The following is a 14,490-nucleotide window of genomic DNA, read 5'->3' on the forward strand; positions in this document are numbered from 1 at the left end:
TGACAAAAGGAACCTAGAAAGAATTTTTTTTAATAACTAGTTTTTTTTAATAGCTAATAACAACCTTTTTCTTCTCTGGAAAATTATTTTAAAATGTAAAAAAGTACCAGAACAAATCACTGTAAGTTAGTGTAGTTTGGTTTTGACTTTGATTTGATTTGTGGCTGCCTTCCCGCCGCCGCCCCCCCCCCCCCCCAAAATATTCTTTGGGAATATGGATTGTCTTGCAAATTCCTTTTAGGAATAGTAGTAATCTAAATGTTTCATATAGAACAGTTAATGAACTGAATAAACTAATATGAATACAAACTAGTGCTATTTATGCCACTTCATATGTTGCCTATAAAACTGTTGATCTGAATAAATATCATGTATTCATCAGGCCTAAAAAAGTTTTTCTTGACAGACCAACTATAAAATTGTTGACTTGAAACAGAATTAACCATAGTTTTTGAATTTTCTTAAAGGAAGCTGACAGTAGAAGAGAGAGAACGCCTACAGAAGGAAGAAAAGCTTTCTAAAGTAGATGAAAAAATTAATCATGCTGCTGAAGAACTAAACAGCTACAGGTAACTACAGATTTTAGTTGCTGTAATCACTTGTTCCAAAGTGAACAAAAGGCAATAGAGAATTAATAAAAACACCAGCATAAGCGAATGTATTTTCTCCTAGTTTTTGTGTTGTGTGTGTGTGTGTGTGTATGTTACATGCTAGTTTGTGTGTAATAATACATACTGAGGGAGTTTTTGCTTTGTTAAAAAATGGGGTATGGAAGATCACTGGCAACTTTTCTTCCATTAGAATGCTAATTGTATTGACATGTTAGCTTTAATGGAATGGTAGAAGTGGGTCTCTAATCTAGTTCCCTTTGCTGAACAGAGATAAAAATATGAAGTTAAGAGAATGCTGTGAAATAAATGCAATGTTCAGTTTTCCTATAGATCCTAACATACTTATGTTGTATAGTTACAGTATTCTATTTCTGTATCTCTAAGCTTGTCATATAGTACTGTTGTTTAGAAATTCTTTACTAAAATACTGTGATGTGGGAATATTTTCTGTAGTTTGGTTTTTAACTGCTTTGCTCTGTTTTGTGTTACACCAACTGCGTACCTCTGGTTTGTTTCTGTGGTTTCTCAAACTGTGGCATAATTCTTCAATCTGTAATGTATATTCCCCGTCTTACTCAATGTTTATGGGAGTATTGACTCTAATTGAACGATACTGATCAGCAATGCTTCCTGAAGAGTTAATTAGATTAATTCTTTCTCTAGAATGTAAAGTTCTTGTAGATGTTCTTCAGTATTCATACAGGAAGACAGAATTCACCCTTCCTGATTTACTCAGAACGTGAACTTTGTAGACATCTTAATTTTAAAGAGACTATTAATAATGCAAGTGGAGTATAACTAAACAATGAATGTGTCTTTGGCCCACCTGCTGAGAGAGTGTAGAACCTAGAGGCTGTGCACAGGGCAGCTGGCAGCAGAGGTGCCATCATACTTCCTGCGGTCTTGAAATAACTTCAGTGCAGGTGACTGTCCCTCAGGACTGACTGTGGTAGCCTGTGACAGCATGACGCTCAAGCCACATTGGTACATTTGCTGAGCTGGGTGAGGCTGGCTGGTAGGGCATAGGTGGAGGGATATCCTTTATATTGGAAACATATCGCAGATCACTGAAAAGTTGGGGAGATGTTGGGGGTTTTGGTTCTGTTCTTTTGTTTACCATGTTGTTTGCACTGATCTAGGGCCTAGAATTTCCACTGCTACAATAATTTTTATGTATCCCATGGGCCTAAGTGACAATACTGTCTTGGATAAAAATTTCAGTTATACCTTGTGTTTACCATTGTGTTTACTGTATTTAGAATTACTTTCCTCAACATTTTATTACAATGTCATAAATCCTAATTTTGTTACAGACAGCGAGCAAAAGATCTTGAAGAAGAGCTAGAAAGAACCATTCGTTCTTACCAGAATCAGGTATGTGCTTTGTGTTACTTACCATCTATGCCAAGTAGGAGGGATGTTGCTGCAACTGAAATACCACTTTCAGCTAGGTTGTGATACTGTATTTGGCTTGGTTTTGTTGGGTGGTTTTTTGCTGCCCCCCTTCTTAATGCCATCTGGTTTTGACTGGCACAATTTCATAGCAGAGATCACCAGATAACTTTATTAAAAAGTTAAATTGTAAGTTTAGATGTCTTATTATAAATTATCCGCACACATTAAACTTACGAATAAGAGCATATACTCAATCTTAAGTTTTCTTTTTAAGATGAATAATGGTCTAATGAATCTCTCTTTCACAGATTACTTCGCATGAGAAAAAAGCTCATGATAATTGGGTAAGTTCCAAATACTGAATTTTCTGAACTTTGTCCATCTTCCTTTTCAGTGATTTGAATAGCTTGCTGTATCACTTTTCGCTTTCTTATTAAAAAAACATAATCAAAATTAACTCTAACCTGTCACCTTTAAACATACGTATTTCTTGCAGAAATACACAAAAGCATGTTAAAAATACTTTTATCTTACAAAATAGTTGGAATAATTAAGGCGGATCCCTATGAGCACAGTAGAATGATAGTACAATATTATTTGCTATAGCAATAAATCTTCTGGAATAACATGTTACCATTTAACAAGTGTGTGACATTTTGCTAATAATAAAAGCTTTTGGCCTTGTTTCAATGCCATTTTAATATTTTCTCTGGATGTACTTCAGTCCTTTTATCGACTAATAGAAGACATTATGTCCTGTGAGAACAGTATGTTCCACTGACAGCTTCCAAAGAATGTTGCTACAAAGTCCATTTTTACCTTTTTTTCCAAACAGGAAACTTTAAAATATCTCCTGATTAATACATTCTTCAGTTTCACACAACGGTCTGTATAAGATAGAGTCCTGTTAAAAGCTGTGGTGCTTCGTGGTCATAATTTTACAGTTTTTAACTACATGATTTTAAAATAAAACTTTCTTATATAAAATTTGAGACTTTAAATACTGTACATATTCTGTAGATGCTTCAAAGCAGCTATAGCCAAAGAATTTCATTTCTGCAGTTTTAAGAATCTGCAGGAAAGCCATATCATTCCTCAAAAATTCGGGTAGCAGAGCTGCTGATGTCGTTTGGTGATGTATGTGAGGCTCTGTTTCATATGCTTTATACACGAGTCATATCTTGGGAAAATACAGTCCACACACTTAAGATAGAAAAAAAATATCTTGGATCTAGGACCTGTCACATTTATGAAGCATTTAATTAATACATAGCAATATCTAAGCATCTGATTTTTGTCCCTCCCCAAAGCTGACAGCACGGGCAGCTGAAAGACACCTCAATGATATAAAAAAAGAAAATGCACATAACAGACAAAAGTAAGTGCAGTCCTGATCTAATTCTAAACAAATGCAATTTGGCATGTGAGTATGTTTTGGATTTATGCAATTTGGTGTTTTCTAGACCTATGTTAATCCATTGTGGCCCAAACAGGGCGGAGAGAACACAGTGTTCCACTGGAGTTCTGAAAGGAAGGGAGTCATTTGAGCATTCCCTGTAATGATAACGTGCAAGAAAGTAAGAATTTAGGAACTATGTAAAGTATTGAAATATTTCAGGAAAGAAGCAGAACGTAGTATTAGAACTCAAAGGTTTTGGGGGTTTGTTTGTTTTAAATAAGTATCTATCAACCAGAAGTCATGGTTACCTAATGAATTTACAGCTTATCTCAGAAGTTAATACTGAGCTAACAGATCAGGTGGTGGTGGTTGTGAGGAACCTTTAGGTGTGAAGTTAGCTAATACTTGGAATGCAATTTAGAGTACTCATGACAGTAATGTCATGCTAGGAATTGTAACATCTAACATGCCCGTTCAACTTCTGAATTACAGGTTAAATACAGCAGCATAGAGAAATACTTTCAGGAATTCTTAAGTTCAGAGTTCTGTAACATCCTTTGTCTTTTTTCTTTTTATTTAGGGAATAAAATACCTTGCTTCATTAACCCTTTAAGTAGAAAGCCTAGCAGTAAACAGTGCAGTCCAGTAAAACTTTTGCACTTGGTTATTTACTACTTTCTTGTTGTTTATTTGCAGATTAACTGAAACAGAATTTAAACTTGACCTTTTAGAAAAAGATCCTTACGCTCTTGATGTTCCAGTTAGACCATTTGGCAGAGGTACAGTATTGAATTGTAAAATATAAACAAAAACAATTAGGCTCTGGTTTTGTTTCCCAAGACCACACATATGTAATCGTTTGAAAACTATCTTGGCCATGTGTATGTACAAATAACAGTCATTTAAAAAAATAATTGGGTCATAAGCGACTCTACGTCATGTCAAGTATTTTGTTGAAACTAGGAGTGTTTGTAGTATCGATGAGAGTAGACTGGGTATATGATACACATGGTAATTAGAGCACAGTTTTCATTACACTTATACAATTTAGCTTTAAACTTCACCTAAGAAGTTAATTACTTTATACAGTTTGCTAAACTAAATATTGTGAACTTGAGTATTTTGTTTTAACTGTTCCAGAGCATTCCCCATATGGACCCTCACCAATGGGCCGGCCTTCATCTGAAACAAGAGCTTTTCTTTCCCCTCCAACTTTATTGGAGGGTCCTTTAAGGCTTTCACCTATGCTTCCAGGTGGAGGAGGAGGAAGAGGTACAATTCTTAAACTTGAAAATGTATCTATTCTGGATTTCTCTCCCCTCTACTATAAACCTGTCACACCTTTTCCTCTTGCTGGTGACAAAAAGTATTAAACCAACCAATTCAATATAAACAGTTAATTGGACAAACTCTTCCTGTTTTTCAGCTTGCTTCTAAAGCTGTCTGATGTGTAACAGTACAATGGAAAATTTAGTTGGTACTAGTGGGTTGGTCAGTGGATTCACTTTAGAAGCACGGATTGAGAAAAGTGAAAAGCCAAACTTAATCAGTCTTGGTTTATTTCTTGGACAAATGGGGTTCTGCTGAAATAAACTTACGATTTTAAAGTAAACCTACAGTTGGTGAGAGAAGGAGAGGGTACCTGCGTTGTCAAAAACATCAGATAGTTTTATTGGGTGTTATGATATTAGAAAGTTACTGATTCAGTAAATTGTTTTCTTTCCTTTGTTCTAAATTTGAGGCAGTCATTATACGTGGGAGACAGTTTCTTCCCTAGTGATAAAAGGGACAGGAAGACTGTGTGTAAGGAGTAAAATGCAGAGATTGAGGAGTAGGTGAAAGCAAGCCGTGGTGTCATGGGTTGTAAGGGAGGAAAAACACTGTTCCTTCATATTTTTGATGTTGATGGAAATAGTGTAGATAAATGCTAGAGTGACGTTCAGCATCTGTTACAGGTAATAAAGAAGCTACTATTTAATTTACTACTACTGTTACACTCATTGAAACCTGTACTTATTTCATGGGAAATATGTCTAAATGTCTCTTCTACAAGTACTTCACTAATCAACATTGATTTTTAAAAGACCAGCATGGACTATATATTAACTTTAATTCTTTGTAAAAAGCATATCCAGGTGCATATGAAAGTTGATTCATTTTCTAAGTCAGAAAAAAGCTTGAGATTGAATGTTCAACCACACACAAGCAAAATCATGCTCGAGTATTTGTATAGAGACAGTAAGTAATGAAACTGAGATGTCCAGTGTATCTTTAAATTGTAGCTCAGCTGTTGCTGGTGAGGAAGAGTAAAAACTGGATTTCAGGATGCAGTATTAACAAAGAAGGAGACTATGCAAAGGCATAACTACTGCCCATTTCACAATGGAGCACTAATGTAACTTGGGCAGATTAAACAAATGATGTGTTTAAATAATGTCAGGTACAGAGCAATTATAGCGCTCATCTCACTTTGCACAAGACACTAAATGGTTTCAAATTTTAGGTTGAATTTTAGGATAGAGTATTAGAAAATGATACCAGAATTCAGTATTTCTGTCATTTTTCAGACCAAATCTATTTTAAAGGAAGCTTGCAACCTAAAATCACTCATTGTTACAGTTTCTCCTGCACTTCATTATGTGTTGACCTGGGCTTCTCTTATTTTTTTTCCTTGAATAAAGAATTAGAAAGAACCAGAAGAGTGTTGAATATAATGTGGATGTTTTCTTATGATGAGGGTATTAGCTTTCAGTGTGCTAATTTTTAGTTTGTTTAGCAGCAGGTTTTTTAGCACTGAGAAGATTTATCTTGAGGGCACTAGTTTCTCTGGTTCGAATGAACCGAAACTCTGAAAATGATTTTTTTTTTTTTTTTTTTTTAATTGCAGGTACTCTAGATTGCACTCTTGTTGAACTAAGAGTAAAAAAACTAACTTTTTCATTCCAAACAAACCTTTTAAACAGTTCTAGTAAACATAACTGGTCATCAGCCAACAGCTGGAGAGTCCTGTGGAGCCATGCGCCTCTTGTATCTTGACAGTGTTGGCATTCCGTGATTTATTTTACTATTTTCAGACTTAATGAAGAAAGCCATAATAGAGGATTTAAAATACCTGGGTAAATAGCTATCTGATTTCTTCGATTAGGATCCAGAGGACCAACTGCCATGTATGAAGCTGGTAATGAAAGAGGAGAGCTGAGTTCTGATAGATTAACAGATCCCCACAGACCGCCATCAGATACTGGGTCCCTGTCTCCTCCTTGGGACAGAGAACGCAGGATAATTCTGCCTCCACCAGGTATAAAAATCTGCTTAGCTACTGTATCTATGGAAAAATGGAATTACTGACTTGTAGTGTATATATTTAAGTATTTTTTGCTTAAAAATATGAAATGTTTTCTTGGAACTGCATGTGCAACTGCACAGGAAAGTTTTTTTTAATAGTAGGTTTTTTCCCCTTCTTGAACGGTGCAGTTCACTTGCACTTCTATGCTATCTTTTAAATGTATATTGGTACTAGCAGTGTACAATCAGCTGTTCAGTTTCATCATTTTATTGGGGGCTCGTTTAGTGCATCAAAAGACCTGTCTGGGCTGGATAAGAGATCTGAGAAAGTGAGAAGTTTTGATGGTACATTAGCCACAAATAAATAAATAAATAAAAGCTAATGTTGCAAAATACTATGTCTTTCAAAATAAAAATTATATTAATAGTACAGGAGTACCATGGTACAGTCATCCTGTTCGGTACATATTTTCATGTTGATACTGCCTCTTTGATAATTAACAACAACAAAATCAGTCTTCACTCTCACTTCTTCAACTAAACGTGTATTGCACACGATCAGTCAGGGAAGACCGACATGAATCAAAGAGGATACTACTGATATTTCTAAAGTAAACAATGCAGGGGGAAGGACAACCTTCCTGTATACCTGCAATAAAGAAGCAAAAATGCTACAGGTTAAAAAAAAAATTAAAAATTAGGTAAAGTATACAGATTAAAGTACCTCAATTATTAGATGCAGCAAGCACTATTGTAGTTGCTACACATCTGTGTGAAAGCCTGATTATAAAACTCAAAGTCCACTCAGGATGCAGTTTCTTGTTTGTCAGATCTGATCTATTGACAGGGTACTGCAGAGGGGTAGTCTTGTTTCCTTGACCTGAGCTGCATTCTTACCCCATCTTTGCAGTTGGATCTCACTGATACAGTTTGTCTTGTAGCTGCATGATTGCAAGATCTGATGCAAGGAAGTTGGTGGAAACACATTACAGCACTATGAAACGTAATGGGGAACAGCACTCTTATCTAAGCGTGGCTTAAAATGTATAGTAATTTGTTTTGCCTTTGACCTTCATTGCTATGCTGAACCTTTGTTTCAAGGCCCCACTGTTTATAACTTAGGTAATCATAACTTTCAAAATCCTACTGTATGTTAAGCCAAAAATCAATGAGCTTTTCTCTTTTGCAGCTTCTTAGAAACATAAGCTGTAGTACCTACTTGGTGGGATTCCTATGTTCGGGTTTTTTTAAGGTTGTTTGCTCACCCTGATTAATAGTCACTTTGGATATGTAGAAGAGCATAAGATACCCAGAGAATTTTGCTGGTCTAAAATTGTATGGAATGGAATGGGGGGAGTAAATCTTCACTGACATGTTTTGTGATTTCTTCAATGTTAGTTGAGTCTTACACTGATCCAGTTCTTCCTCCTCGAAGACAAGAAAGATTTTTTCCTAATCCTCCAAATACTGGAAGACTCTCTGGACCAGCAGAACTACGAACTTACAATGTGCAGTCTTTTGATAAGACAGGTGAGAATTGCTTTCATGATACTATCAAATGGAGAATCTCGGTATAGGTTGACTATATGTAGTAAGCCATGGTAAGAGGACAACTTCATAGCTACCACAGACCCGATGTTCCACTGTGTAAAAACATTTTAACACCTGCTAGCCTTGATGCAGTCTTTCCCTGTTATCAACAATAGCAGTCTCTTCTGTCAGGTGGATGGGACTCAGTGAATGGTAGTCATGAGGTATTTTCTTTGTCCACCTTCACTGTTCTGTGTGTTAACCACTCAGGCTTGGCCTTGAGTCTGTTTTGGCCCCTCCCAGGAGGCTCACCACAGCATTAAAATATCAGACCTTTACTTGCATTTCCATGCCACATTTGGTAAGGTTAGAAGGAGTTGGAGTCAGTAAGACTGAAAGAATAACGGCAAAATTTTCAAATACCCACTGGCTTTGCGTACTGAACTAGAAGGTCCTGAGGCCTCCTCCTTCAAACCGTTTACCATACTTGCACCTTTTTGTAGTTCGCAGTGCAGTTGCCCCCAACTTAATCACATATTTCACTGACCCAAGTACCATTTGTTTTAAATTGGCCAATTATGTAAATTCTAGTTTGTGATGCTCAGCAACAGCCAGAAGCTCAGAGGCAAAGTTTTGGTGACTTAAACCTTATCACTGAAACAGTTTACGAGCTTAAAGCCTTAACACTTATTAAACAGTTTTCACCCTTATTTAATGCCTAGTAAGTCACATGTGTCTGAGTCATCAGCTAGGTTGAAGCCCTTAAACTCACAACAGAAACTTTGCCACCTGGTATTCAGTTACTCATATGATTAGTAGTAAGTTACCATCTTTGTTGCCCAGTTTCTGGCAATAGGAGAGAGAACCTTTGTTACTTGGTGTCATAATGTGAGAACTGGGAACGCTGAATTCTGTTTCAGGTTGAAGGTTCAGGTTTTACAGGGAACTGTTCTCTACTGGAAGACAATTCTGTTCCTGTACAGCCGCTCGCCTTCCTACCCCCTTTCCCAGGCCTCTCTGTGTTTCACTTCTGCTTTCTGCTACTTTGTATTCCACCGAGGTCTGTCTTCTAGCACCTGGATGCTGACTGAAGGACAGGAGAAGTGCACCGTCTTTGCACTCATTTCTTGTATGCATTTTTACCCTTTTCTTCAACTGCTGGCAAGCAACAATAAAAAAAAAAAGCTGTATTGAGTTCTTGGGCAGTTCAAAACCTACTTAATGGAAACAGGGTTTTGGATAACCTTGCTGCCAGCATTTAGCAGGTTATTAAGCATATGTGAATGTTGCTTTTTAGAGGCATATAATTTCACTAGACTTGGGTATTTGTAAAAATAGCAAAAAAACCCCAACAAATTAAAAAAAACCCACTCCACTCTGTCCAGCACATACCATCTGACTTCAGAACAGCAACATGTCTCACAGTACTGAAATCCAGGCTCCAACTCTAAAGAGTGAATGAGCTACACTTTCTCAGCAAGATGATCAAAATGTTATTTAAACTGAACGAAATAATACAGATTTTCCTAAGCTGAGGTGGCTAACTACAAAAACGTTAAACTTGAGGCGGATACCTGGAGCAGGAAACTTCTTGTCAGAAAGAAGGGTTGAAGCTTGACAGAGTTTGTGAGCAACTTTTACAAGGATTTAAAATGGAAGTGTTATGCAATGTAAGTATCAAGGCATGACTATTCTCTGTGTGACATAAGCAGTTAAAATGCTTCAGATTGTTAAGTAACAATATCTTCAACAAAGGCAGGGCCTGCTTGAAAGGTCGTGTGACTTAGATTTTTTTTTGAAAAGACCTATCTGTTCATTGAGAAAATAGCTTTGTTTGCTTCAGAGGAGAACAAATACAACACGTAGATGAACAATCTGTCACTTGTTAGAAGTATTGTTTTGGTCTTGTGCTTTTTAGTAGTATTCTCTTCATTCGGGCAGAAGTGGAAGAAAGCAGTATTTTTCAAATCTCAGGTTTGTTGTTTTGGTTTTTTTGGTTGGTTTTTTTGGTTGGTTTTTTTTTTTTAAGAAAGGAGTACATTTAGTGTATATATTTCATATATTTATATCCAGTCACATTCTCCTCTGACAATTCCCTTGAATATTTTTCCTCAGCTGTTACTGAAAATACTTGTTCTCAGGGAATTATAAAGGTAAAAATGCTGAAGATCCTATTTATCTCTTAATTTATAAAGTGAGTACAGCAAATAAGAGGATGATTATTCTTATTTCTGAACGCTTGTCCAGAACTGATGTAGTTCTGAAAGTCTTCTGATGTTTAGCAACTGTGGAAGGAATCGGTTTTTGTCAAACTTGAATAGGATTGCTGTCGAGTTGTATGCCAAGAGCATATCGTAGTGCAGTTGTTCCCAGAGTGGGACTTACCAAAGAAGTAACGTATTAGCAGGAGGGAGGGGAAAAATGGAACTGCTGCAGTAATGTTAAGATGTGTCACTAGGAAAATGCACTTTTAACTTCTAAAAAAAATACTAAAATGGAAGAAAAAGCCTGATTTTGATAGAAGAAACTTTGGTAAAAGCTGCAACCTCGTAATTCATGTGCACCCTGTACAGAAGTTGGAGAAAATACTCAGCCATAGCTTTGTTTTTCCTCATTTGTCTTTCAGGCTGCCTGCAGAACAGTTGCTTGGTACAGTGATACTTTTTTTTTCTTGCCTATGTATCCCGATTTCAGAAAAGACACTGAAATCGGTGGTGGGGAGAAGGAGGCCAGCACTGAATAACTTGTTTAACTTTTGCATACAGATGGACAAACATCTTCAGAAAATAGCCCACGAACAGAACCAAGTGGAAATGGGATGAAAGATCATTCTAATCTTAGCGTAAGTAGCTAAACAGAAACTTGATTTAAACGTGCTTTAATTTTCTGCCAAATATTTAGGAAACTTTGTCTCTGGTACATTAGTCACATATTGCACTGTGCAGTGCAAATGATAAAGTTGTGCGTGTACTTGTATCACAGCACTTACTGTCTTGTGAATTAATTTTGATGTGTGACTAATATAATCCCTGCTGAAAATTAATTATAACCCAGAGATGAAACTATGGTCAAGCTGATGGTCAGTGAACATAGATAGCCTTGCTCAGGATTATGCCGTAGCCAAGGCAGAGTTGGAACTAGCTGTTAGCTAGTGTGACAGTCTACATCAAAGTGGGCCTGATAGGACTGGAGATATTCCCTCTCCTTATCCCTTTCCCTAAGCTAACTTCCTTGTTTTCATTGTGTTGCAGAACTCGCTACCTGATCGGTCGCTGGCATCTGAAAGTGAAGCTGTCAGTTCAGGGTTTGGTCCTCCACCTTTCCCTCCAGTCAGACCTCCGTTGATGCCTGTGGATCCTAGAGCACCTTTCATGAGACGAGGACCCCCTTTTCCTCCCCCTCCTCCTGCCGGCATGTATGGACCACGTGAATGTTTTCCAGTACGAGACTTTGGGCTTCCGCGCCCTCCACTGCCAAGTACGTAGCTTTTGCCAGCATTTACTTCAAGTCGATGAACATGAGTGCTTTGTGCAGGTAGTGAGTTACCACACTGGGTGAACACTTAAATCTTTATTTGCATGTACTTCTTCTCAATTCAGCTAACCGGGAGCATCTTTTCTGATGAAGGCTAACTGTGTTGTACACTTTCTTCCTCACAGTTGCTCATATTGATAATGTTTTTACAAATAGTAGCTTTGGCTGGAAAATACACATACACACACTGTTCAGCATTTAAAGGGTTCTTTTTTGGGTAGGAAAGCAAGTAAATGCTTACCTTAATCCTCTTCCTCCTACGAGGCTGCATCATACATAAATCTTAAAGTTTCATCCTTTAGCTAGTGTCCATACAAAAGCATGCATTTGGGACGTACTTGTTAATTGTTTTTCCTTGGAGCTTGCATTAGTGGAGCAAGATGTAAGTATCAGACTGAAGGGCTGCTTTCTGCCTCCTGCTGTTCTCCGATTAACCTGTGAAGAACTAAACAGTTCTGTAAGGTATGACAGCCAAGGGCTGCTACAGCAGACCAGAGGTGACGGTGGCAGCAGCAGCTGCCCATTAACAGACACTGACTGGCTGCTGCTGCGAGCCTGTTGCAGGTAACTACTGCGAAGAGCGATCGTTTTGTCCTCCCCCTTCCTAGCATCTCTGTCTCTTTGGAGCATAACACCTAACACCTAGGTCTGCTTTCTGACTTCTATTTAGGTAGGCCATTGCTGAGCAGTAAGGTATGTGGGGTAGGAGGAGCAGGTATGTGCTTGCTGTTCGATTGATATTAACTGGACTACTCCGATTCTCTCACAGTAAGAAATCCATTTCCAATGAGATCTTATCCTCACTATCCACCGCAACGACCTGGATTTTTGCCTCCACCACCACCACCACCTCTTGAAAATAGAGGTGAGCCACCTCAGTCAAATCCATCAGCTGTAGAACAACCAGAACCACGGCAAGAGACTTGACAGAGTCATTGAGCAACGTGCTGAACCGTTTCTGTACTCTTCTAATGGCATTTTTCCTTATGTTAAGTAACCATTGTTACTTAGGTATATATAAACTACTTTGCTCAAATTGAAGCTTAATAGAAAATTCTCAGGATAGTATTTTGTAAATAAAGAACAAAATAACTGAATATTGTGAATAAGTGATTTCCATTGTACACTAGTCATTTTAAATTAAGTATTTCTAACTTAAGTAATCTCTTCAGAGGTGTATAAAGTTAAATCACGTGAACCATGTTTTAAAAGTCCAGCTGCTTTGTCCTTGTTTAGCTGTACAGGGGATCTCTTTGCATGCCAGAAGTGATGCTTGCTGCTTTATGAATAGAATGTGAAAACACATTGAACAGTTAATAAAAGTCTACTGAAAATGAAGGCAGTGTCACTGTTAACATGGTGCTACAGAAGTAGTTGAAGTGAAGTAGTAGTCACTGTTAACAGAAGAAGTGAAGAGGAACTAATGTCATTCCCTACTACATACATACTCTGTTAAGCAACTCTCCCATCACTCTTCAAAACCAAGTCTGGGGTAGTTTTTTATTGAAGATGTGTACACGGTTTTCTTATGACATGGGAGGAAGGAGTTGTAGCTATGGGATGTTTCAGCACCACCAGAACCTTGCCTTTGAAGATGGGTGTCTGCAGCAAACTACTGTTAGGGTTTTCTACTGTCTCAACATGAATTCAGTTTATTAGTCTTTGGATTTTAACACTGGCCTTCGGGAAGCTGGGTGGGACAAAAAACCCAATTCCTTCAACTCTGACTTCAGAGAGCACACATTTATCAACAAAATGGCCACATAGGCTGGGGCAGGAGATTTCTGTAGGCGTGCTCATCCTAACACATAGTGCAGATAATTAAAACTGCAAGGCAAGGTAGAATTTCTTTCTTGTCTAGAACAAGCACAGAAGCAAGTATATCCAATACACTTAGCAAAAAAAGCAACAAAAGTGGTCAAGAACATGCTGCTGCAGCAAACATTTAAACCCAAACAAACATATAATTTTAGACATGAATTGTGTCCATGCACATTCTGTAGTGATTGCTAGGCTTCACAAAAAAAGCAGAATTAAAAAATACAAGAAAGAAGTGGCAAACTACAGCATGAATAATTTTGTGCCTATAGAAACATTTGGTGTGTCGTCTCATCCACCTCTTTGAATGGGGTTGCCATTTGCTGCTTCCCTGGTGGTAACGGCCATCACAACAGGCACAGCGCACCTGCCCGCAGCCAGGGCGCAGGCATTTCGGTGCCGTGCTGGAGCTGGACAGAGCCTAGCTCCGTTTTTACCGACTACTGTACAGTCTAAAGACTTCTGCTAGAAGCTGTTGGCTCTTCTGTCAGTTTAGCTTCAACTTGAAAGCCATGTCATTACTCACAGCACAGTCATTTGGTAAGGGACCTTTTAAGATAAAGAGGGGAAGTTTTTAGCAAGCCCCCACTTGCAGTGGCAGCAGGGGCAGTTCAGCTGCCATTCCCCCCATTCTCTGCACACGCAAAACACAGTTTCAGCCTTTAATATAAATGCAGCCACCACCACACCCCGTAATTAGAAGTTACAAAAAAATCTCCAGCCCACTTTTTTTGTAATTGCTTAGGTCAAGTCTGCCAAGGGAGCTTTTCCTTTCGCAGCTCAGTACTCCCGCTCCTACCATTATTTCCACGTAGGCTTATTTCAGCTACAGAACTCTTCCGTGGCTCATTCCTGCAATTTCTTTATTCTCCTTTCTACTTCTAGTTCAGTCCTCAAAGGCCTTTAGATAAGCCTTTG

At 38.0% G+C, this 14,490-nt stretch overlaps 1 protein-coding gene across 6 annotated transcripts in view; it reads left to right on the top strand.

Annotated features, from left to right (window-relative positions):
• MIA2 (MIA SH3 domain ER export factor 2) overlaps positions 1-13,092 on the top strand; it is a 38,684-nt gene extending 25,592 nt beyond the window's left edge. For 5 of the 6 annotated variants that reach the window (XM_076345072.1, XM_076345074.1, XM_076345075.1 and 2 more), the window contains 11 exons: positions 468-569; positions 1,925-1,985; positions 2,315-2,350; positions 3,317-3,384; positions 4,102-4,184; positions 4,546-4,677; positions 6,551-6,703; positions 8,089-8,220; positions 10,986-11,062; positions 11,472-11,697; positions 12,524-13,092. In XM_076345072.1, the coding sequence (XP_076201187.1) occupies positions 468-569; positions 1,925-1,985; positions 2,315-2,350; positions 3,317-3,384; positions 4,102-4,184; positions 4,546-4,677; positions 6,551-6,703; positions 8,089-8,220; positions 10,986-11,062; positions 11,472-11,697; positions 12,524-12,681 (1,228 nt within the window). In that variant the 3' untranslated portion in view covers positions 12,682-13,092. The remainder of the gene's footprint in view (positions 1-467; positions 570-1,924; positions 1,986-2,314; positions 2,351-3,316; positions 3,385-4,101; positions 4,185-4,545; positions 4,678-6,550; positions 6,704-8,088; positions 8,221-10,985; positions 11,063-11,471; positions 11,698-12,523) is intronic. The other variant, XM_076345073.1, reaches the window with a different exon arrangement.
• The last annotated feature ends 1,398 nt before the right edge of the window (positions 13,093-14,490 follow it).

This window comes from Aptenodytes patagonicus, chromosome 7, assembly GCF_965638725.1.
Source record: "Aptenodytes patagonicus chromosome 7, bAptPat1.pri.cur, whole genome shotgun sequence".
In the NCBI taxonomy this organism is placed as follows: Eukaryota; Metazoa; Chordata; class Aves; order Sphenisciformes; family Spheniscidae; genus Aptenodytes; species Aptenodytes patagonicus.